This window comes from Xiphias gladius, chromosome 10 (assembly GCF_016859285.1).
Source record: "Xiphias gladius isolate SHS-SW01 ecotype Sanya breed wild chromosome 10, ASM1685928v1, whole genome shotgun sequence".
Classification (NCBI taxonomy): Eukaryota; Metazoa; Chordata; class Actinopteri; order Istiophoriformes; family Xiphiidae; genus Xiphias; species Xiphias gladius.
In genome coordinates, this window is record NC_053409.1 from 484099 (window position 1) to 510876 (window position 26778).

A 26778-nucleotide genomic window follows, 5' to 3' on the forward strand; every position below is an offset into this window, starting at 1 on the left:
AAACTCAACATTATTCACTGTTGTGTTCTTTTAACCACGTCTGACCTTTTTCCGCCACACCACAGATTTTTTGTTGAAATGTAGAAAAATTAGGCCGTCACACCAATAATACTGTGTAGATGTGAAAACTTTGCTTTTATGGTTACAATGAATTTATAGAATTGGAAAACTCTTCTAATTTGCAATGGAAAAAAATTGACAGACTTCAGTGCCACAGTGTTAAGCTGTTTTTCAGGTAAACAATGGAAAAATATTATCTTTAAACCCCTGAAAATAAATGAATTTGGGCAGATCAGTGTGTGAGATTTCATGAAATATTGTGGAACTCAAGGAATGTCTAAAATTTTGTTGAATAATGCCTATTTTGTAGTTTGAATGAAATGATGATTTCCTCTGAATGTTAGGATAAAATGCCAAAAGCTGTAGATCATTTAAAGATTTTCTGCACATCGAGTATCAAAATCCATTACTACTCAGAATGGAGAAATAAAACATCTCAATTGAATACATTCTTTTTCTCTATAGTCCTCATAATATGCAACAAAGTTGCTTAAAAAGGTTCCAGATTCAAATTAGAATAGACTTCAGGAGGGAGTACTAATAGTTTTTTGACAGCATCTTTGAATTTACAGAATATATTTCTATAGCTTAGAATAGGAGAAGAAAGCAACTTGTAATAAATAAAACATACATATTATTTAGCTATGAACTGAATAAAGAAAATTAAAATGATCCTATATTTTCCTTTAATTATTATGATCACTGATTGTATTTCTGTTCCTTATCTCCATAAAACTAACCCATATGAAGACAAAGAAATGTATGAACTTGGTCAGAAAAAACACAGTTTCCCAAGGAATCTTTAAGCATTTTACAACACGTAAACGCGAAGACAGGAAAAGAAACAAACAGAAGCATTTTTAATCCTGAATGAACAACAAAATTCAGGACCCCTCTAAATTTAAATTTCTGTCTCCCATGGGGCTTGCTGAATTTTTAAAGGTTGGGGACCTGAGCACACCCCGCTCAGCATAAACACTGTCTTTGGTCTGTGAAGGAAAACCAAACATAACAGGAGGAGGACATGTAAAGTCCACAAGAAATCACACCCAACAACTTAAAGGGTCAGTGACACTATAAACACTGAACATACCCACTGAATTTTCTGGTGATTTCAAATGTCAGAATTAGATGCTGCTCCAGGAAAAATATGCCAAAGTTAACACCTTAATAAAATGAGCAGCTTTGTGTCGAAGCTAAAAAAATCTCTCAGCCGAAAACTGTCCAGTCATCATTCCTCTCCCTCTGAAAGACAGAATGCTTTTGAACTCAGAGGACTGAATTATTGACAATGACCAGCCCTCTGTTTCCTCAGGTAAATCCAAGCACCAGAGTAGATGCAGACAGAGCAACACTTAACCTCCGAATGGAGCCTTTGAGGAGTCTTTTCCATGCTAATCTGCTGGCCATGAAGTGATATTCTAACGTATTTGGGGCTAAGAAAGTAGGACTAGAAAAGCACATACACACAGGTCACGTGGGGAATAAAGCTCTACTATTGCCACTCTGTGGAAAAGTCAATCAGCTTTAAAATGCCAGTCTTATTGACTGAAAGCCAGACTTTTTAATAAATGTACTACTCAATACAAAACATAGTTCCAACTTCACATTGTGATTGGCTGACAGGCACCGTAACAAATTCCAATTTCTCATGATACATTGTAGCACTCCCTACTTCAGTGATTCCCAAAGTGGGTGCTGTGAACACACCAGAGGGAGCCTTTTATTGTGAGACAGGTATAGGAAATGCAATTGTCACTGAGTTAGTGGAGCTTTTTTAATGGTGCCAATCTTCAGTAAAAATAGGTCTACATATTTAAGATATGGACATATGCTAGACACAATTTTGGGCCACTAACTGGCTTGCGCAGGCCCCTGCAGAGACCTGGAAACTCTTTTGTATCAAATGTTCACATTAACATTAAATAAAATATATCATCAGTTTCACTGCTTACATTGATGTCTTTTAACAACTGCTTACTTCCCCTACCTACCACCTAATGGTGCAAATAAATGACAGTTGAAAAGGGCTACAAAGTAAATAGCGGGAGCAGCTCTCACCTGAGACCATAGAGCACGGTTCCATCAGGGTGCAGTCTGATCATTCGATTCTTCACTGTCACCCCGTGGACAAAGGACTTCTTGTCATTAATGAAGTAGGTGTCAGGGACCCACAGCTGATCTGCCACTCGGTTGTCCAGGGTGAGATTGAGAGGAATTCCTGTGTAGGAGAGACGCTTGTCTCTCCAGGACTGCTGGAAGTACATGGTGATGGTATAGTCCTGCGGGAATAACATGGTGAGAGAGGAAGGTTAGCACATCAACATAAATGGTCCAATGATTCATGGATCTTTCCTGCCCTGTGCAAATTCCTGTGTGTTGTTCTGCTTCTTCTATTGATGTGAAAACTGGTGTGAGTTTTAGATCTTCAGTTTGTAACATCTGTGATTAGCAACTACATTCCAACATAAAACCTTCTGGGGATTCTCTCTGCTGCTCTTCTATTTGTCTCATAAACTGTCAGTCATATCCTGCAAGGAACTGTGGGAAGTGACCACAGAACTCGGATGTGGTTACCATTTGGGCGGTAGCACACCCTAAAAGGTATAATTAATGTTATTTTCAATGTTAGTTGTCATCACTGCTTTATAAAACCTTACTGCTGACAAGGGATAACCTTGTGGAAAATATGTCAGTGTCTACCGTAACATAAGTTACTGGCAGTTATTGCCAGTATAAGTGCTAGCAAGCCTGTTGGCTTATTTGCTAGCATTGTAGCTACATTCTTGCTAAACCAGCTAAAACTTAAAATGCTGATCAAAAATATTTTAGACCATACTGAAATGTCTAATCGGTGGAAAAAATGGCCAAATCTATTCATGTTCCTCCTTAGCTCAGATATTAAAAAAACCCCGCTAATGACAGCCAACATGCATTGGTCGGATGACAGTCTCACCTGTTTAAACCTTTGTTCAGTCATCTGATCGCCATAATTAACTCTGTTTTAATGTACACATACAAACTGTGTAAGTGCTCTCATTCAATCTCATTCCATCTTTAGCAATTTGGGGTTCAGTGTCTTGCTCTAGGACACTTTGACATGTGGATATGAGGGGCCAGGGATCAGGGATCAAACCATTCTCTCTGACATTTTGGTTTGGTCAAAGGTGGAACTAAAAAGTTACAAAAATCCAGATCGTTTTCAGTGTTGGATTGTAAACACACCATCTCAGGACCCAGGCTGCCTTCACTCTCATATTGATTGGTTCTGAGGGTGCAGCAAGAGACAAGGACAGACACAGAATATCAATAACAAGCCTAATCATTAGCTAACAGGGTAGGCAGTGGTGGAGGTCTCAAAAATCTGTTAAAAAGTCACTGAAAAAAGAAGTGACAGAGGTAATAAAGAAAGAAACAAGACATAAAAATATTGTAAAAACCAAAAAAAGGGCATTAGTTTAAAGCCTCGATGAACTACTCATCATAGGCGCCAACTTATATTTCTGCTGGTTGGTGCACTAAACAGGTGAATGCCCAATCCCCAAACCCAAGATTAACCTTCTGCAAAAACCATAGCCTAAATGACTGGTTGCTTTATGGATTTGGAAAAAGTAGTCAAACGCACACATTTCAGCACCATAGGAAAGCAAGGAACATAGGAACAGCGATTACCCCCCCCCCCCCCGTTAAGTTAAAGAATATCTTTAACTTAACGACACACCATGAAGTGCATGGAAAGTAATAATTGTTTATTGTGCATGCGCGGGGTATGCTGGGCCAGGTGGAGTTTTGTAGATGCCAGATTGGATCAACCAGAGGGACGTACTGTGATTAGTGTTTAGGGTTAGGGACAGGGGCCTGACAACGAAACAACCAATCGCAGTAGTGCAGTCCCTCCGACTGCTGCCATCTAGCACCAACTGTGGAGTTTGCTATGAAATCTGAATCGTCGCCTATGCTACTCATCAGAATTATTCAGCTGACTTCCGGTAACCTTTACAGAAAGTTGCCATGAAAATGTTGCATCACTGCGCTTCTATTGAGCTAATTGATGTGCAAAGCTACAGTTAATATTCCACTCACAGCTCTCTGGTTTTCTCTGCATTCGTTGCAGTTTCTAAAAATGCTTATGCATTCATATCCCAACAGCCTGGAAGGAAATAAACTTTATGGAAAAGTTTGTAGCACATCTGAACACCTCACCTCTGTGGTCATAGAACAACAGAAAGATAAACATTAACAATTGTTTTATTGGGCTCTTTCAACTATGAATTTTTAAGAAAACTGGATAACAGGTTCAAAGTTGTCTTCCCATTCACTTAAATTAAGGTTGCTCACCAGGTTCATATGGCAAAAATATTTTCAGCCTGATTCTCTTCATTAATCAGTTTTAAAAATATGATGCTAAGCAAATCAGAGATGTGAGCGATGATTCAGAGGTGTGCAAATAGTGCATCCGAGTCACAAGCCAGCCACTGGAACTGTTAGTGGCCAGTAATAAAGTGGAGATGACATCACCTCTGATAAGGCAGCAGTGGGAAGTGCTGGCTCATAAAGCTGGGAACACAGAATAAGAAGGCGTCCTGTGTGTGTGTGTGTGTGTGTGTGTGTGTGTGTGTGTGTGTGTGTGTGTGTGTGTGTGTGTGTGTGTGTGTGTTGGGTGTAGGTGGGGGTTGCAGTCAGTCCCACTGGGGATGAAGACTTTCTAAGAGTCTATTATTAGAAACAGCTGTTCCCTTCAGCACCCGCTTCACCATCATCACTATAGCACATCAGTATTTCCGCAGCAGAGTGATGGCCTTGACGTGAGCAGAATACCGTTATGCATATGTACTGTGCTAAAGCACGGCAGCAAGGAGAGGAAGAGGTTCACCGCTGTTGCTGCTGCACCACACTGCATAGCATTCCAGGTGGACAGAAGAACAGGGACAGCAAATGCCCTTGGTTTGTTTTCCTTTTTCCCTCCAATAGCCCATGTTGCTGTGTGAGAGGTGATCTCTTCTGTGCTGCCACACTTCTCCCCTTTCTTTCTCACCTTGTCTGTGTATATACAGTAGCTACCTCCTTCTGTCAGTGCAGCAGAACATGGGCACCTATGCCATGCTAACTCCACCTCCTGACCTAATTCTTCCCTATCCACAGTCATCTCTGGATGAAGCCTTAAATACATCCTAAGAAAGGGGATGGGTTAGGTGATGGGGTAGCAGAGCGAGCCTTTTGCAGCCCACTTCAGCTTCAGATCTAAGAAAAACTGAAACTGCAGGCAGCAGTGCTCAGCCAGTGATTGGGATACTTTGATCACTTGAATTCATATGCTGTAGTTATTGATAAAAAAAAAAAACATGCATGTTTCATTTGTGTGTGCGCAATTGGCTCTTTTAGCTCATTGTTCTGGCTTTATGGCCTCCAGCTTTACTATTTTGGTTCAGTCTCAGTGCTTTAGTCAACCTTGTTTCCAGCAGCAGAGGGCAGCTTTTTTAGGTGACAAAGCACTAATAAGCCTACTGTCCACTACCTGCTCAGCACCTGAGTGCAGACAGACACAGTTAGAGACCAGCTGGTTAACATAGTGGAGCATTTAGCAGCTAAAGAGCCAGATATTTCCCTCAGGAGCTGGTGGAGACCAAAAACAGGGCTAAAAGAGAGGCAATATTGGACACAAACACCACCCCAAATGAATGTTAATGTTGCTCTTTGTCTGCTGGATGTGAAAATAGGCTACACGTTCACCACAACAACTTTAAAAGATGAAAATGTGTTTATGTTATGTTTACAACTTTTTGTTCTAGAGTTTTGACCATTTGAAGGATATTCTCTACTTTTGTTATAGTCAACAAATCCCATATGCAGACCCAAACCAACTATTTAGTATATTCAATGCCTGATCTGATTTCTCTGTACCATGGAGCTCCATTTTTTTTTAATCTAAAACTATTTAAAACACTTCAGTGAGCCACACTGGGTGATATCTTCCTTCATTACCATGAAAACACACACTGTAGTGTATTTTGACTGAATCCCACATACAATGTTCTGCTCCAAGAAATAATCACTAGAACACTAAATGCAGATTAATCCGCCACTGAAAATAGTCCCCAACTATTGCACTATTTCCTGGTGCCGGTTGTTTTGAGAAATTAATGAGCCTTTTTAAAAATATATAACTACATAACATATAATATAATATCTAAAGTAGGAACCAACAGGCTTGGGAAGTCAGAGAGTACTGGGAGACTGAATCACATTTTTGATTTTGGTCTTTTCATGGTATTTGTAAAGAAAAAATATAGAATAATGCCAGGGTTATTCTTTAACAACTTGTTTCACCTCTCTGTCTTTTTTCTCCTTCCTTCCTCATCTAATTGATTTATTTTATTTTCTTATTTATTTAGTTTTTTTACAGCAATGAAACAGTAGATAACATGCAGTGGCTTCACTTTTTGCACACTTTGTGTTGTAGATTTAATTTTAAATGAATAAAATGGATATTTTTGCCCATCAGACAGCACTCAATAACCCATAATGCGAAGTGAAAACATATTGTTAGAAAACTGAAATCTCTCATTTGCAAAACCATTCAGAGCCTTTCCTGTGGTACTGCAAATTGTGGTCAGGCACTTCCTGTTTGCTTTAATTATCCTCGAGATGAGTCTAAAACTTGATTGGAGTCCACTTGTGACAAACTGAATTGATTTGACAGAGTTTAGAAAGGCAAACACCTGTGTAATCACAGTAAGGTGCCTCAGTTCACTCTGCCTGTCAGGACAAAAACCAAGCCATGAAGTCCAAGGATCTCTCAGTAGACCATGTTGATAAAACTGTGGCGAGGCAAAGATCAGACCAAGAGTATAAAACCAGTTCTAAAGCTTTGAGCGTTCCCAGGAGCACAGTGGCCTCAGTGAATGTGAAATAGAAGAAGTTTGGAACCACCAGGACTCTTCCTGGAGTTGACTGTCCTGCCAAACTGAGTAATCAGGCAAGAAGGGCCTTGGTAAGAGAGGTGACCAAGAATCCAGAGGTCTCTAGCTACAGAACTCCGAACACTATGTCCAGCGAACACCAGGTACTGCTCATTACCAGGCTAACACCATCCCTACGGTGAAGCATGGTGGTGGCAGGATCATGCTATGGGGGGAGGGCTTCTCAGCAGCAGGGACACAGAGATTGGTCAGAACTGAGCGAAGGATGAATGCATCCAAATACAGAGAGGTCCTTGAAAAAAACCTGCTCCAGAGTGCAGGTGACCTGAGACTGGTGCGATGGTTCACCTTTCAGCACGACAATGACCTGAAGCATCTGACAATCTGACAGAGCTTGAGAGGGGCTGCCAGGAAGAACGGGATGAACTGCCCAAATCTAGGTGTGCGAAGCTTTCAGAGATTTACCCAGAGAGACTACCAAATACTTCTATAAAGTATTGAATTAAAGGTCAGAATACCTTTGTAAATGAGAGACTTCATTCTTTAAATTTTTAATAAAATTATCCATCCACCCTCCATTAGCTAGCTGCAGCCAATCCCAGCTGACACTGGGCGATAGGCGGGACACACCCTGGACATGTCGCCAGTCTATCACAGGGCTGAAACAAAATCCAGTCACACTCACATTCACACCAACAGTGTGAATTATACAGTGAATTTATTTCTCTAACAATTAGTTGTGTACAGTATGTAATTTCTCAGTTTCACTGGGACTAAAACTACCTACTTTACCTGGCAATTTATCATGACTCATCAGTATTGTTAATATGGCTAGCAACAGAACACTTTAAGCTCTCTCTAACTCTGTCTAATTCTCTTAACATTAAGAACCAGAACTATGTTTGAGGTGTCCTGATATATCCTTTTGATGGGCACCTGCAAACCAATCAATATACAACAAAATGTCCATCTGAGTCAGCAGAAAAATGTTTCCATTAAAACGTCATACAGGTCTTGTTTTACTGCATTATAAAGTATGTACACATTTTCAGTGATAATATAATAATAATAACAATGACAGATGACACGATCATCCGAAAAACAAGACAGATGCTGACACTCTTGTTTGTTGTCAGGCCTTTTGCTGTTGCCAAACCAACCAGCACGCTCCCATCCCTCCCCTTGTTTCCATGCCAACCCCAGCATGCACTCACGTACAGGTAGAAAGTGACAATTCAGTGCAAGTCAAGGTTCTGGCAGGAGTGAACACAAGGACAGAAGGAATGACTTCACCACCAAGAAACAAGAGCAGACAGAGAGTGTGACTGCTTTTTTAAAGACGACTAAGTGAATCTAGTGTAAAAACTAAAACCAAATTGTTGGCTTTTATTTCGTGCCAGTTATAAAGTACTGTGATTTTATTAAACATTCCAGGAAATTGTTACATGAACAGGTTTCATACTGTGAACCTGTGTGTGTAGTACTGTAAGTATTTTCTTTATAGCTTTTGTGTTTTATCATACAGTACTTTGGGTATGTTAGGTAAAAACTCACACGGCTACAGAATGAATCTGAATGCAGAGCACCCCCATTGATATTTTCCACCTGCTGTGACATCACTCAGTAGGGTATGGCCAGTTTTTGAAATAAGAATTGACAAAATTATTGATTCATTTTCTTCAGCGTTTTAATATTAAAAATGTAAAACATCAAATCCTAATTGCATCCAAATCATTTTGAAATTGGCCTTCAGTGGCAGTGTATCATACATTTATCAGTATCATTTTTCTACCAGATTGTACTGCCTACATAGATCGATATCAAATATCTGAGACAGACAGATACACAACCCAATTTTACAGCAACAGATGCTTTGAGAAAATACTATGAGAAAAATGTATGAGAAAGTGAAGTTTTAATTGAGTTTGATAAACTGATGGGAAATTGAAGGCCTGGTCAAATCAGGAAGTGGCATAGAGAAATTGATCTGCATCTCTTCGTGAAATAGGTGGTACATGGAGGCCTAGTGACATAGTGACAACTTACAGTGTAGTTGGCGAGCCACTGCCATTGGCAAGCTAACTGCTAATGCTAGCCAGCCGGGAACATGTTAAGTGCTGGCCCGTCACAATACAGAACCGAGGTGAAACCAGAACCATCAGGTTCTGTTCCAGAAGTAGGAAAACCTCATTCAAAATCCCATTGGCATTTGTAAAAACATAAACTACTGAAGATCCAACTGATCAGCATAGCCTCACATATGTTTAGATAAGGATGGTAAATTTTCAAGTGACTTTGAATGTGCATCAGTTCCCATGAGCCCTACACAATCGCAGGTTAAATGTCATGGCTTGACAAAAGAGGCGAGTCCATGTGCCAGTTAAAGGGACCATGGCAAGTTCAAACCTGTCTGTAATAACAGTAGGGCAATCACATCAAAAAGTGGTACTGGGAAATTCATCCACACTTCTTCGTAACATGAGGCGGGTTTCAATCCAAATGTAACACAATTCACAATTTTTAACCTAATTTCAATTGACTTTGTGATTCTGTCCATTACTCTTATGCAAATATTAAGAGTAGGTTCGTCAGGATAAACAGCTGGTGGTGCTAATTCTCCATTCAGTGCCCTTAAAAGCATTGCAGAAGAAGAGGGTGAAACAAGCTGACGTAATTAAAAGAGTACCAGTCAAAACTGCACAGGTGCAAAACATTTATGGCATTTATGTTTGTTTCATATATTAATTTATGGACTGTAACGGTCTACTTATCGCTCCATTAATATCTGATGTTTTAGTCTGTTGCTACTTTCAGTCTCTTCACTGGATGTTTAGGTCACATGCCTGTTTCCATTGCACTTTGCTGCCTTTTGCTTTTACAAATACAACAACTTCCAACCACCTCAGCCAAGCTCCACTTTTTTGTGATTTTATAGATTTTTTTGGACTCCCAACATTTCCATTCAGGTTTTTTTTACACTCAAATTGAAAAAGCACTTAAAGCAGGTGGAAAAAACCCCACCTATAGGTGGTGTTGAAAGTCTGATAACATAGTGACTACTTAAACTGCAACTGGCCAAATTAGTAAATTGTCATGGGAGCTGTAGTTTTTTGTAAATTCAAAAAGTAATTGTTTAAATTTGTTAAAATCGCAAATATTCAAACTTCTAATGTTAAGTCCTGTAGTGTATGCCAATTTGACTTGGAATATCGAAAGTAAAACCCAGGAATACACTTCAGTTTTTCACAAGGACTGATGAAAGAAAGGCTGAATGACTGATTGCATTACGTTACAGAAGCTAGTGGAACAGAGGTTAGCCCAGGTGGCAAGTTTTGACTTCAGCTCTCTCTCAAAGGTAGCTTCGTTGTTAACTGCTAATTGGCAGTTACTATCTGGACAAAAAGTTCACACAGTTCATTCAGGAGACATCCTATTTGTCTACTGAGTCGACTCCTGTCACAAGACTGTCCACAAGCAATTTCCTCTTCAGTTAAGCAATTATAGCTTTCTCTATTTTGGCTCTCAAGCCCCTCAAAGATCTGTCACTGTGTCAGTGTGAGATTATATTCATTGCAAATAAATCATGGTTAAGCTATGGCTAGGCAACTAAATACTTGGTTAAAGTTTAAAAGTAGTTCTGTGACAGAATGGGAACTCCAGTTTCCCCACATGAAAGTCAGACTTCCTACATGCCCTTTCACCACCCTGACCTCCACACACTTTCTGCTTTACTTTATAAAGGGCGCACTATTTCCTGCATTTACACTGAGTGTGGCACTGGACATAAAACACGAGGGACAAAAACAGCCAATATAAGCATAATTCCTAGGGATACAGCGTTGCTCCAAGAATCACTGAATTTTTAAATATTCTTTTCTTCTTTTTGATTCAAACACATAGGAGGAGCTGTAAGGTTGCAGCAGATGTTTTCCCCACTGTGTTAGTTTTCCATTCAGAGCAGGATAACATCTACTGTAAAACCTACAGGCTCATTTTTCAACCATAGCCTCATGTTGTCCACAACCTCGTAATCAACTGCTGCTCAGCTGGCTGACCTTCCTGCCCAGCTCAGGTTAGTCCTGCTCTTCATCTCCCTTCTCAGAAATGCCATCTCTGACCATGTGATCAAATGGAGTTCCATTAACCTCCTGTCTAATGGCTCTGTGAGCTGTCTGTCTGGACAAGCTAACAAGTGAAAATCAGAGCTGTTAAAAGGCTCATGCAAATCTAGGTAGTCAGATGGGAGACTAAATGCTGGCTAGCACATTTGAAGCTGTAACCAAACCGGAAGTGCTGCTTCAACAAATGCTTTGCTCTTTGTTTTGAAAAACTTCAGCTAGGAAGCTGGAGTTTAGTTTTACTAAAGTAAAGGCAAAAAAAAAAAACTGTGTTGTAACACCGCAGCTCCTCTATCTTACTTTATACCATGGAGTTTCCAGGACACTAACTAAAGCACATGTGAAATCAAAGCTTTTACGTGTGAAATATTATAAATCACATACTGTAAGTGCCTATATCAAGTGATGATGTATTCTTTCTTTTGATCGGAGGACTTCTTGATTTTTACAGAAGACAGTGCTTTAAGCAGGACAGATGCTAGTGCATACAGCATAAAATGACAGGGTACATTGGTGCTTTAACTGCATGACAACTGCATGACTTATGTCTAGGAACTGATTATTTAATGCAAATGTTTATACTGTTAAATTTGGTAGAAAATGTTCTGCTCTTTGAAGGAACTCGTAATAAATCCAAGCAGCTACAAAGACTAATCCTCTCATAACAAATACATATATGAACATTAGATTTTAGTTAAATCAACTATACCAAAAGCTCCGCACATAAAGAGGAGGTTGGGGTGGTGTGGGGAGCTGAAGCAGCAGCAAATGGTGTTAGAATGAAGACATTAGCAGGTATATAGTGAGCTGTATCAGGTCCTAACTGGCAACACAGTAAACATGAATGCATACGATTGGACATTACTAGTCAGCTAGTGGCCAAACAGCGATGTATGTGCCATTGTGAAGCATGAATGAAACAACTGATGCCAGACAGCTAAGACAAGTGTACTTCAGTGCTCTGCCTGAACTAATACTGTGCTCCATGTGTTGTAGTTGCATTTAATGCAACACATTAAAAGTATTTTTTTTAAATGAACACAACCTATTGTAGATTCTTTATCTACTATTAAAAAAAATATTTACAATATTTTCCATGTTAGCCATCTTAGTTCAGTGTGTTGCGGAAACCTTTAATCTCCAAAATTCTTACAATTCATCCTGAGGGGAACACAAATGTCTGTAGCAAATGTCAAGGCAGTCTTTTTCATTGTTGTCAGGACATTTCATTCTAGACCAAAAATGTCAACGTCATGGTGACACAAGAGGAAAAGTCCGGGAATCACCAAAGTCATAGGATTTATCCTCTAGGAACCATGAATGTCATTATAAAATTATGTGCCATTCATTCTGGATTTCCTTCTATTTTGCAACGAACACATTTTCATGTGCCTTGTTCTAGGGTGGTTAATTTTCTTCTAATATATCTGCCTGTTCTTTGGTGCTCTTTTTTCTGTAAAGTGAGATAAAGCCAAAACAAGATTCTACAAGAGAGCGTGTAGAGATGTAAAGTTGGGTGACAATTGAGGATTCTGAGGATTCTTTACTGGGTTTAACTCCTTTCACACTATGCATAGTCAATGGATTCATTGTTATTAAAAGATAGAAGAATAAAAGAAAGGAAGTTAGTATTGTATATGGAGGTCTATGCAGGTTCCAATCCTTAACAAAATTAAAGTTAAAATGACATCTGTTGTCATTCAATGTGAGAAGCTGTTTTGTCAGTGTCATAATAGATGGATATTACATTATTCTATTAACGGATGAACAACATTTTGAGGTTTGAACTCTCCCTGCACATCACTGTCAAATGTTACAGGGAATTCTACATATTAAGTTTCACACAAATCAGTTTGTGATTTTTGTTTTGTTGATTCACCTGCTGATGGATTCACATGTAAATGTCCTGGCCAGTCTAATGCTACATGCTGGTAAGGCTTCAGACTGCAGTACCCTTTTCCTGTAAAATCTGTTGAGTTACTAGAAACACTTGGCCTGACCTACCACTGACTTGATCTGACCTGATTTGATCTGAGACCATTCTCATAGATATTCTGTTTAAAGGTTTATTTTTATAATGGCCAATCCCTAAAGCTTTATATGTCTTGATATTTGTAAAAAATTGTCTAATATTCTTTGTATTTGCCTTCTGATTGTGGAATGTGTTAGAGCTAAGGGATCCCTGTTGATCCTAGATCTGAACAAGTTGTTGGAAAGAAGGTCACATCCTGACACCTATCACCTGTATCTTCTCAGTGCAGAGAAGAAGTACTGTCTGCAGACCTTCTCATAAATCCTAATCCGGAGGTGATGCCAGACACATCACTCTGCCAGGCTGATTGATAACAGCTGCTAGGAGGACATACTATGGTAACACATGACGTTCTCTAAATGCAAAACAAAGTCTTGTGGGAAGGTTTCTTTAGTCTGTTCTTTCTTGCAAAATCAAGTCCATACAATTAGAAAATTCAAATCTTTCTTTAGTAAGGACGTACTGTATATACTGTACATACAAGTTTTACAAACATATGAGCATTTTTTATTAAGAGTATTCTTAATAAAGAATGCTCATGTTTCCTTAATAATGATGTATCTTGTTGATTACGCCTTGTCAAATTCCTAAATGTATACTACATGGTTAAGTGTTCAGTCTAATTTTCTCATTTTAGGCAACACAAAATAACTGTGGCTTAGAAAGCAGTAATGTGCAGTGGTAGGTCTGTAGATGTAAAACCACTCCAAAGCATTCACAGGCTAGTTGCTGTTATTAAGATGGATTAAATGACTACTAATAGACAAAGCTATCAGATCCACTGAGTAATTTGTAATCTTATTAGTTGGCTGTAAGTGTAATGCTCAGAGAGATGTTGATGGGACTGAGGGTAATGTAGGCATTTTCATTAACAGCTGATGAGCTGCTTATTGCTTATTGCTTGTGCTGATGCTATTGATTGGTTTTGGAAGCAGCAAGCTTTCTAGAGCCTCAGGGAAATTTTTTTTATATCAGAAGATGTGTCAAGCACATAGCACTCATCGAACTCATTCAAAAATCACCAAGAAGTAACACTGCTACACTGAATTACACCGGTTCAGACTGGTTGCCATGATAACAAATCTACGACTCAAACTGTTTAGCTAGAGTTCAGCTATAAACAGTGCTTCAAAAGAAGTCTGGATGTGGGTGGGGTGGGAGCTGCAGAAAGAAAGAGAGTAATACCCAGGACAACCAATGGACCAGTTCATTCAGATGCAAAGAGGGTAAAAGTGACCTGGTATTTTTCTCGTAAGCATCGTGAAAAGTAAAGTACAACACAGGGTTCCTGAATTCACCCTGACGTTGAGGTGTTAGAAAAATCTCCCCTAAAGTATAAGGTGAGAGTTTAGACTAATTCACTGAGGTTGTACAAAGAGATGTTGGTCTTGTCAACCATGTCATTGCACTACTAGAAAAATTGAGTCTGAAATCACTCTCCTGTTCACTTATTCACTACCCCCTATATAACAGACACTCAGTAGTTTACTATAGAGTGAGCAGCAAATTGTGTCTGTTCAATCTGGGGTCAATATTCCTCTTGCAGCCACATCCAGGGAGGTTGGCTACGGTCACATGGAACTTAACTTCTTAATAATATTAGCAACTGTTGTCTCAGGAACATCCAACTGCTTGGAGACGGTCTTGTAGCCTTTAAATTTGACCATACTTGGCAATTTTTTTATTCCTTGCCTCCTCAGACTACTCTCTTCTTTTCTTTCTCTTGTCCATGTTCAGTGTGGTGCTCACATTGATACCAAACAGAAGCTGAATGACTGATTAAAAGATTGAATGCACCTGTGATACTAATTGAAGACAATAGTCTACTGGAAATATCAAACAATCCACTTATTTATCACCACTTCTAATGGGTTTTGTTCATATGATTTTGTCCCTTTTGGCCATTTTAGAAGATCTTTGTAGAATAAGCAAGAATTCAGCTGTTTTCACAGCTTCTTTGCTTTACTCTATGGCAAACCCAAGGCAAGCGGCTATGCATGGCAGAAGAGCTTTTACTGTAATTTCAACATTTTTGGCTGGACCACAACATTGGGGCCAGCCCTATAAATGCGAATGTCTGTTGCTGAGTGCTGATGTTACACCACTGGTCATTGCTTCTTTCTCTTTTATTATCAAAAAAAAATCACATTACATCTCACTCATTCACATGCTGTTTACATGGCAGATTTTGTGTGTCAATAATAGGTTTAAATATAAACAATTCCCTCACCTAGTCTTTGTCAAGGAAGACATAATTAAATGAATGCAAAACTATAAGCAGTGGACACAAAAATGGATGAAATGAGACAGAAGTGCAACAAACTTAAAGTAAAATCAAGTGAAGTAAAGTAAAATGAAATAAAATAAATAACATTAAATAAAACAGTCAAACTAAACTAAAAACAAAACAAATCAAAACAAATATAGATCATATCAACTTTTTTTTTTTAAAGAAAAGTCTTTATTGTCCATTATTTTCACCATTTCCATTTTAATTTACAAATATTTTTTTTTCAAAAAGTCCATTGTTGGCTGTGTAGATGGTCCCTGTGTGCAGTTTTATGAAGTTTTTAAATAATTTCCACGTCAATCTCCTTGTTTTCATACAGTGCATAGTCCCCGGAGGTGTAGATGTAGGTGTCTTGCTGTTGAGAGTATGATGTTAATTAACTGATTGTTTACACTAGCCAGTCCAAACAGTAAAGTCCAGGGCTAGTCCTTTTGTTCAGTAATCCTGAGGCCACAGTGGATCTCGAGGAGATCATTGACCTGAAGCGGATACAGACGTACAGTGGAAAACAGGTGTTCTAGGTCCTCCTCTTTCCCCCTGCATATGGTGCAATCTCTCGCATATACATTTTTAATGATTTGGTGCAGGATAACCGTGAAGATCCTCCTGTGTGTTATTTTGTAATCTGTATTTGCACATTGCGGGCTGCTGAAAGTCGGGTTGATGTTATGCAAGATTGTGGGTTTGTTTTTTTGGGGAAGTACTTTTTCCAGATGAATTCTGAGGCAGGACTTTTTGTGACCTGCCTCAGAAATGCGGTGTACTAGCAATTTTGATTTTGTTTCCAGAAAGATCTGGGTGTTTGGACCGGCTGACAGGAGGACCGTCATCCTGCACCTTAAAGGGTTGTGTTTGAAAAGGCCTGCCTTCACTCTGAAGGTAAGCCTGCTTCAATTTAATCACACATTTTATAAATGTTTTTTCTCCTGTTTTTTACTTTCTTGTTTTTTGATGTGGTCAAGATTTTTCTTTTGTCAAGCTTTCCATGTTTGTCTATGATGTCCCTAAATCTGTGTATCCCTGCCAGTGTCAGGGAGCCGCATGAAAGAGAGTTGCCCAGGTGTGTAATCTCCGGTTTGTGGAAACTGGGGAGCTGCTGAAGATTTGCCCCGCTCTTAGCCGCTGTCTTTTTTCAAATGGACGGAGGTCAGAATACTGTCTTGTTAGGATGAATTTAGCAGAGATTATGTTTATTGTGATGATCAAGGGATGTTAATGATTCATGAAAATAGTCCTTCTGTTATGTGATTGGGGGACATTTACAGGCAGTGTTGCCAACTTGGCGCCTTTGTCGCTAGATTGACCAACTTTTCATACCCTTTTCGCACTTTTTTTTTTCACAAGAGCACCAAGCAACAAATCTAGTGACTTTCTGGACAAACTTTAGCTACTTTCCATAGAAAAGAGTTACCAATATTGCCCCGCGAGGTCGGGCTTTCCCTCCACAGGCACACCTCTCTATGCATCTCATTCCATTGACCAAACGGCAGCTGACACAGACATGAATGAGCTAATAACTTTTTATCTCTGACTGATCATTTTACAGGTAAATGGAGCTGAAATCACAGCACAGCCGTCATCTTTAACTTATGTGTCTGGTGATTCGGTCAGATGATGTCCTGGTTATAAAACCAGGATTTTAGCAGCAGAGCAGCAGCTTGGAAATGGCTCGGAAGTGACTGCTGGTTAACATGTCGTCTTAATGGGCTGTATTTCAGTCACAGGTTCATACTTGTTCCATTGTCTGACAACAGAAACAGAAAAACATGTAAATGAGAACAGCTTTATTGGGAATTTGGCTGTATGAAAATACTGTACATATGAGCACAGAGAGTCAGAAAGAAGTAAACAGATAAAGGGCCCAAACTGGCTGACACTAGGCAAAATGCAAATTTGATGCAATGACATCATGGATATGCTAATTAGTTTATTATGTCATCTAGCGACATTTAGCAACTTTTCGAGCAGGCTGTAGCTACTCCCATTGAAAGGAGTTGTTTACAGAGGCTCCACAACAGTTTTCAACTACGTCCTAAATTCCGCACATTGACCATACGCAGTTCAGCCATATACTAGGTTTTGACCTATGCTTGTTTAGGCAGAATAGAACATTGTTTCAATGAGGAGTAAGGGTACCAACTATTTTTGCCACGTCTGTATATATTTTGTCACTGTTAAATGAATCAAGAGCAAACAATTTTTTAATGATCCACTAAGAAAATTTGTCTGTCTCTGGATTTGCTGTGTTGGAGAACTATGTCTTGTTTTGTGTCATGAAACATTTTTTACAGATTTCCTGCCATAATTAACCAAGTGACAAACTATGCAAAATGCACCATCATACACTGTATAGAATCTATATCTGCTTCTTGCAACAAGCTGTATAATATTTAAGCTGAGTGAAATATCCAAAACAAGTGTTCGCTTTTGCTGCACAATGCCATCAAATATGAACACATACATATACACTCACTGAGCACTTTATTAGGAACACCAGTACACCTGCTTATTCATGCAATTGGCCAATGCTGAGGCAGCAGATGGTAGGGTTAGAATTTGGCATCAATAGGATAAATCCATGGACCCAACCTGCCTTGTGTCAACAGTCCAGGCAGCTGGTAGTGGTGCAATGGTGTGGGGAATGTTTACTTGGCACACTTTCGGCCCCTTTATTCCAATCAATCATGGTTTGAATGCCACAGCCTGTCTGAGTATTGTTGCTGACCATGTGCATCCATTTATGGCCACAGTTTACCATCTTCTGATGGCTACATCCAGCAGGACAATGCACCATGTACAGTCCTGGTGGAAATTTTTATCACCCCTTAATTTTAATTACAGAATTTAGAATATCTTCAGAAATAAGTGCAAATTAATCAATTATGTATAATCAAAATATTTTTAATAAAACGTCCGAGGTTACTGAAGAAAATAAAATAAAAAAAACAAATCTTGCACAATAATGAAAGAATACAAACACAAAATGTACCCCAGACACTATTATTGGCAGCCTTCACTAATATTTGGTTGCAGAACCTTTGGCAACAATGACAGTGTCTACAAATTTCTTGTAGCCTTCTTGATGCTTCTTACACCCGTCTGCTGGGAGTTTCTGCCAGTCTCATCCGTTGCTATGCATTCAAGCTCTTTTAAGTTTGCAGGAGTCCTTTTGTAATCGCAGATTTCAGCTCTCTCCAAAGGTTTGCAATGGGATTTAGGTCAGGACTCATTGCTGGCCAGTATAAAAAAGTCCATCTTTTCCTTTTCAGCCATTCTTTTGTGCTGCTGGATTTGTGCTTTGGGTCGTTGTCGTCTCGAAAGACCCAAGACCTTCTTCTAAAACCTACTCTTCTGATACTGGGTAATACATTTCGCTCTAAAATGCCTCGGTATAGAACATTATCCCAGAAAGACTGTGGCTTAGTCTTGCCTTTTTGTGCCTGTCTTTCAATAGTGGTGTCCTGCTAGGCTTTTTCCCATGGAGCCCTACTTTCTTTAGTGTGCGCGCATGGTACGTGCTGAAACCACCACTCCAGATTGCTTCAGGTCAGCCTGAAGCTCTTTAGAAGTCATGCATGGTGTTTTTTTTACAGTCGGCATCAACCTTCACAGTCTTCTCTGATTGAGTTTCTTCTTAGAGCCACGCCTTGGGAGTTGTGGTTGAAGTTAAGTTGTTCAGGTTGCAGGATGCACCTCTCAGATGTGATGGGATGCATCCTCAGTGATGTTCCTGGGGTCAGAAGGGGGAAATCCGACCAAGTGACTCTCCATTGCAGTTTGTTTTCCCACCTTGTCCAGGCTCCGACCTTGTCCCACCGTCTTGCTGACCCGTACCTCCTCTGCGCCTGCGTGCACTTCTTCGTGGAGGAGATGTCCTTTCCCTTGGCTTTACTGACCTGGCAGCTTGGAAAGTAGCCCAAGCCTGCCCGCCCTGTCACGACCGTTCCGACAAGAGTCTTTTGCCTCAGTCTTGCCTCTGCCACCTGCAGCTCGCTGGCAGCGCTCCACTTCTGTGCGGACCTCAATGCCAGCTACTGCTACTTTGGGGTCCCTGGAGTGTTTGTGTATCTTAACAGTTTTATGACTGTGACACTTCTTGATAACATTTATGTACTGTTGAAACAGGGATTTCAAAATCTTTGACGATTGCCTTGTAGCCTTTTCAATCATGGTTTTTGATAATAGCGTTTCAAATGCTTTCTTGTCTTCACCAATGTGAAAGAGAAACTGGCAACAATCAGCCCCTTCTATGCAGTAAAACCATCATTCATTGGTTAATTCAGATCATGTGAACACTGAAAATTAATAATACGTGAGGCTTATTTGTTTTTTATTTTGTCTGAGGAACTAATTTGAATTTATATATATATATATATGTATGTGTGTGTGTGTGTGTGTAAGTATGTATTTTACATGTCATGACTAGTGCCTCACTTCCTGCCAGTGTTGTCTGTGACCATGTTTACTTTTGGTACCTACTGACATATGTTGAATTTTGGCTGAGGTAAGTTTGATTCTCTCATCTCTGTCTGTTGGCAGCCTCTGGGACATCATTAAAGCTCATTCAGCTATCAGAGTTCCACATAGCTAAATTTACTTTCATGAGACACAGTCCATTGCTGAGGAAATGCACCAAAGAGGTGCTGAGGTTCAGCCAAGCATCTGCTTTGGCCAGGTATCTGCTCCACTAAAACCACTGATGCCAATACTAGAGCAGACAGAAGAGTGTAGGTGTGTATTTCTTTAGGGAAAAATCATGTGAAAAAAACAATGGCAACAAAAACAAGAGGGTAGCTGATAAATAAATGTTTAGATATGTGTAAGTGTAACTGAATTCTATGTTGGTAACACTTTATAATACATCCCAGGATTTACAGTGTAATTTTGCAGCCTGAATCAGGTCAGATGCCAATAAAATACTACTAGTTCCTACTGGTACTTAAATGTAGGTACAGTGGAGGAAAACAAGGCTATAGGGAACAAGAGAGAAAACAACTTGGCATTTTAGAAGAAAAAGGAGGAAAGGAGAAAGATTTTATACTCCAAGTCTTTTAGTAAATACTGGGTGCCTACAGGGTACAATACACAGAAACAAGACGGATTTTTGTTAAAAATTACAACCTTGTTCTTATTGTGTAAAAAAAAGACTAAAAAGGGGAGAACAGCCATACATTATATTATAGCCCACTAGAGCCCAGCTAATATACCAGTGGCCTATCACAGATATATAGGTATCAGCGTAAATATTGTCTGATATGTGCTGATATGAAAACTTTTTTTTATGGAAGATGATGCAGAAAAAGAGACTTGGGTTAATTAAAAATGGTGTCATCACATAGTTTGTCCAGCAGAGCGCGCTCCAACTCCATTACAACACTCTCAGCACTGTTTGCAGCACATGTAGCAGAGTACACATGACAGCTGAGCAGACGGTGGTGCAGAGTCAAGCGGTGTCTTCATGGTTAGTTGCTAACTAGAAATACATTGTTGGAAAGTTAATGAACAACAACCCCATAAATTTCCCTTTCCAATATAACTAACATATACAATACATATATATTTATATATATATATATCGGCCGCTACACCAATATGGGAATTTGTTACTTCCTAAAACTGATATCGGCAGTGGCCCCAAAAATCCAGTCAGGCTCTGCTGCCCACATTGCTTATTATTAGTGTGTAATGTAAAATACAAATATACAAATTTTAGTTTAAATTATTAACACAAATTATTGCGATGTGTAAGAGAAAATAAAATATAAAAGGGGGCTTTATACTCATGTCTCCTACTTAATTTCATGATTTGAACTTAAGGCAAGTCTGGAAATGTCTCTCCACTTTTGAAAATTCCGAGCAGGCATGTTGGTCCAGCACTGCAGCAGCTCATATCAGGTACGCTGGAGTAGAAAAAAAAACCTTTGTCCGTTGAACAGCTATGGGGGGTTCCTGTTGTCATCTGAGGAGGAAAAACTAATAAAGTCATATAATAATATAACAGGTACGGGTGGATCAGACGTGGCTAATCTTTAAACTTAATAAGGATATTAGTAATTATTATTTTATTACTATTTGTGTTGCTGTTCTCCACCTTTTACATATTAAGAAGGATGTATTTTTTAACACAAATCTTCCCAGTTCTGTATCCTATAGGTACTCAGTATTTACAAAAATACTCAAGCAGACATGAGGAGCGGGCTGTAGAGGTCTGATAAGTTCACTCCAAACCCTATATTTTCTTCATCTTCAAACTTTTAGTCTTCAGACTCAATCAATGCTGACTCAAGTGACATCACTTGAGGCAATTCATCAGACCTCACATAGCTCCTTCTGGAGGCACGAAACGGTTTATACAACTCTTCACATATGCAATAATACTCCTTTAAACATTTGTAAACACAATGATATGTGAAATTAAAGTTCCCATATGTTTCAATGATCGCCTCAACATAGAAAAACTCAGGTTCTCTTGAGTATCCTCATGATATTTAAGGTGTATGTTTTAACCATCATTTGTCATTATTTCATCTGTTTGGTATGGCAAGCTTTATACACTACAATACCCGTGAGCTTCAGGTGCCATTCCAATGGAGAAGAAGCAAGTCAGATGCATGAATCAGAGCTGAAACATAAGGCCCATGCAAAACACTGCACTGTAATTACTGACAACTAAATGGACCCAGAACCTAAAAAAAGAGCTGAATCAAACTGCTGAATGTTTCTTCAATTTCAGCTAATCTTGTAAAGAGAAAATGAGCTGGACTGCCAGAACCCTGGACAACCTAAAACAGCTTCTAAAACTTTTTGTGGGAAAGACAAACCCACTCATTCAAGAGAATCAGTAACCATGGCCTAAACCATTAAGTTTTGGTCAAGTTTTTCCAGTTGACACTTCTGGTGTCTAGTCCAGTACTCTGTAATGAATGTAATAAAACCGGAGAAGTCCTTCCTTTTAAGCACTTTGTTGCCAGAAAGATAGTGTATTCCATCACCACTACAGGGCTGCTGAGTCCAGACTGCTGAAGCTGTGTTACGGATAACAGTGTCAGTCAGAAACACAACGTGCCCTGTGAGTATGAGAGAGAAAAGTATTCTGAAGGGAAATGAGTCAGTTTGTCAGTTAAATCATGTGTTAGTGTGTATGATAAGGTGCAAAGGGATGCACTGATATTGTGTGATGGTGATGGAAACACATTTTCTCCCATCAGATGAACGAATGAAGTGCAACCCACCACAGCGAAGTGTTGAGAAAGTTATTTGAGGGACTATAGTGTTTCCAAGCAGATGAGGGGTGACTGAGAAATGGTGGTGGCTGGAACCTGTAAGAGAGGTGACAAACAAAACGGAAACTGAGAGGATCAGCAGTTAAAGACGGAGGAGAGTGAAGTAGAAGATGCCAGCTGATCTCTGCATTGCACCTCACATACAAACTCTCTTCAAATACTTTAAGAAGTCATGCCTCTGTATATGCATAAAGCCTCTTAGACTAACTCTTTGCTTTGCTTTGATCTGGGAACACACTGACAAGCACCAGCAGTCAGATGACCAGTCAAATTGTAAATGTAATGGGAAATGTTTTATTTCTTTTTATTCATTGCTACTTATCACTGATTAAACCTGTTGAACTATGTTCTTGTAATCTAAAGGGATGCTATGTTCTCTGAATTTAGGATTGTTTGAATGAACCGTATGTACTGATTATAACAAATAAACCGGCTGTACATTTGTGCAGATTCGAGGACAGAGTGTGGAATTTAACCTGTTTATTCGTGCTGACGACAACGGCTGACGACAACGGCCACTGTATATAAGGATTGTCTTATAGTTGGCACGTGTGCAGACTCTGAAACCTCAGCGGTGGATAGAGTGCTGCACCCTATTCGGCCGAATAGATAGACTCTTGTCTCTGTCTGATGATCATTGCTGAATCCTGATGGTTGTTCTCATTAATTTGACTTGATATTCTATAATAAATCATTTGAATCTTCATAGACTTATTGTTGTTCTTTGTTCCTCACCTAAAGGCCTTTCTATGCTAACAGTAAGTATAGCAAGAGTTTATTTAGATTAAACTGTTCTATATGGAGCTAAACCTTAAAGTGAGTGCACTTGAAATGTTGCTAATAATCCCTCATTGCACAGGAAAACTAATATTTGTTAGTTTCAGTTGTGCAAGGAAAACAAAACACAATACACTGATTTTATATGGACAGTGATGTTGAGAACAGGACAGGCTTCTTCACCTCACTACTTTGGATATGACTGACATGTCAGTATGATGAGCATCACCAGTTTGTCCTTTCTTCTCTGACAGAGGTCTGTCCACCTTGTACTTTATATGTACATTCATTTTGCTTTCTGAAGGAACCTTGCAACCTGAGTCATGAGAGCCTTGTACCATCAGAGCACTCTTTATTTATTTAATGACATTAATTGTAAGAAAGTAAGTTAGTGAGCTGAAAGAGGCTAAAAAAGTGCTGTAGAGCTGGAAGGAACTGCAGAGAAACCTTTCATAATCATTTGATCCATTTTTAAAATAAAACAAATGTTGATTAGTGCAGCTTTAATATTACAGTGACACATGCCTTTGACAAGTCAAAATATTTGCTGTGATCAAAAATTTCTATTGTACTTCACTCCAGCCCCGACCCCCTACCCCCCGACCATCGGCATGGATCTGCCCCCAATTTGGGGAACCACTGCTTTTACACCAAAGTTAGTAAGGAGCCAGAAACTGTGATGGTGGTGAGTTCAGGCTTCTATGGATCATCAGGCATTGCTGTTTCATTGACACTTTCACTCTTAAGTTTCAATTTGTCACATACTATGTGCAGAAGATTTCCCACTGGCACCAAGATTTAATGTAGTCTGATAGGGTCTATCTACAATATCTCAGCTACTGTGGTGAAGAGAAAAGGGGGAGCTGAAACACATGCTTTTAAAAGACGTTCTCACTTTTACAGTTTCCTGAGGCCATACATTTAGATTTTTACCTTAAAATCAATACACATCTGACTGTCTGTTATAAGGCCTCTCAGGCTTTTGTTTCGCTTTGCTCCAGCTTAAGTGGAGTCTTGTGTGAAGAGTTTCCATCAAACAGAGCAATATCAGTCTCTCCCCATTCTTGTTTTCATTAAGATACAAAATCAGATAGGGCACCACGGTCTAATCAGTGACCCATAAAGACAGGAAGAGATAACACAGTCCAATCAGACGTGGGCACCGGGCTCCTTTTATTTCCCATCGAAATTTTTGACAGCTCCAAGTAAAGCTAAGAAACAATTCATAACCTGGCATCATGATGACGCATGTCATTAACTCAACAAACACTGTCCGTATTTACTTGCTCAATTTCACACTCCCATGTAGGTGACTTATGTATGAGTGCTATGAATGTAAACAATGTAACAAGCGCTGTCCTAATACAGGCCAATGCCAATGAATAGTATCATTCAATAAAGCTATTTACAGACAAAAATTAACGTCACCAGTGAAAAAGCCAGTGCTGTCCCGTAGTGAGCTTTCATAAATTAACCTTTTCTTAAAGTTGCTTCTACTGTATTACATTAAAATTCTAAAGGGGAATACACTATACAAATCACAATCAAATGATATAATTTGCCTTTTTTTTTTACCTAAATAAATCTTTTTGAATAAATATTAAAACTGTCAGTGCAGTAAGAATATTCAAACTTTTCTCCTATACAAAACAATTTTAATAATTTCAATAATTATTTGGAGCTTATCTTTCTCTGGAGAGCATGAATCTACAACCCTGTGTTTTAGAGTGAAAATCTTAGAATTCAAAGAGGTAATACATTCTGACATAAAATGTTTACTGCTGCAATTCTCAGTATAGACATATCCTCTGAGACATGCTTACACACAGCATTTTCAGGCTTTGAAAGAAGACTGAATGGCTCCAACATCATAACAGTAATTCCAGTGCTTAATGTGAGTGTATTCTACCTTGAATGTGAGCAGCAAAAAAGCAAATACACCACACAAGCCAATGACAAGGAACTTAACAAAAGTAATCTAACATGTATCCATTATCACAGGTTCTGCTTTTGTGGCCACCATTCTTCTGCTGCTTTGAGGATGAGTTCCTGGAACTGTATTTGAGCACTGCTCAGGAGCTGGTACTAAATCTGAATTCAAGATATTTTTGGCGGTATTGCTGTTGATGTGACATCCAGCAAAACAAGGACAACAACAAACCCAACTACAGTGACCACCATTTTACCGCATCTGTATGGAGCAGGACAACCTATATTATCGGAAGAAGAACAGTGGCGAATGCTCAACAAGACTTTCTATTGATAGTATTGATACTTTAGCAATCTACCTCCAATGCAAGTTTTTTTTTTAGGAAATTGCTGAGCGTTTTGTAAAAGTTAAGCTCTACTATACATTATGCAACAAACTGAGTACACACCTGTGCAATATCACTAAAATGTTAAATGATTAGACTCTGTCATCTCACAATAATTGTATTATTTTGAAGTTGAAGTGTAGGGTATCTGATCTTATGTATAATTAAAAACAAACAGGTTAGATAGACTACATTGAAAACACAAGCCCCAAAGTACAACGTCAATACAACAAAAATGAGTACACTGTGATTTCCAATTATGGCTAATTACACAACCAAGGTTATAAAATAACCTGTGAACACCAAAGCTTCTTCAGTGTTGGCTGGGATTGAGTCTGATGCAACATGGTTCCACATGGTGAGGAACTGCCTTTGCTATAAGAAAGCAGACTGTGAGATTTCATAAGGATGGAGCGGGTACAAGAGCATCTGTGGCTACTGAACATGAGCAGAAACACAGCTGCAGCAGTGGCTAAGAGGTAGAGGAAGAGCCATGCTACCAATAAAGGTTGAAGTGGCTGCAATGGCGCTATGCACATTTCACTACTTACACAACTTTGCCAAAGAACATGAAAAGAAACATGATGAATGTTGGCAACAAATTCTTTGGTCCCATGATAAAAAAATAAATTAGTTTGGATCAGATGGAGTCCAGCATGTTTGACGTGGACCTGGACAGGACTACCACAGTGACTTCACAGTGCCGACTGTGAAACATGGACGTGGGAGTGTGTTGATACGGGGCTGCATGGGAGCAAACAATGTACGCAAGATGAAATTTATAAATGGCGCTATGAATGCAAGTTTATACCCAAATACTGAAGGAAAAGATGACCCCTAGTCTCAAGAAGCTTGGCAGGAGAGGTGTTTTCCAACCTGATGAAGAACTGAAACACAGCAAAACTCACACAAGAGTTTTAAAGAAGAAACAAGTGAAAACTATGACCTGGACTAGTCTGTCCCCTGACTTGAGTCCAAAAGAA

General features: G+C 39.2%; 1 protein-coding gene across 6 annotated transcripts in view; it reads right to left on the bottom strand.

Annotated features, from left to right (window-relative positions):
- The window catches only part of gabrb1 (gamma-aminobutyric acid type A receptor subunit beta1), a 63658-nt gene that overhangs the window by 35558 nt on the left and 1322 nt on the right, over nucleotides 1-26778 (bottom strand). For all 6 annotated transcript variants that reach the window (XM_040137276.1, XM_040137281.1, XM_040137280.1 and 3 more), the window contains one exon: nucleotides 2122-2342. In XM_040137276.1, coding sequence (XP_039993210.1) covers nucleotides 2122-2342 — 221 coding nt within the window. The remainder of the gene's footprint in view (nucleotides 1-2121; nucleotides 2343-26778) is intronic.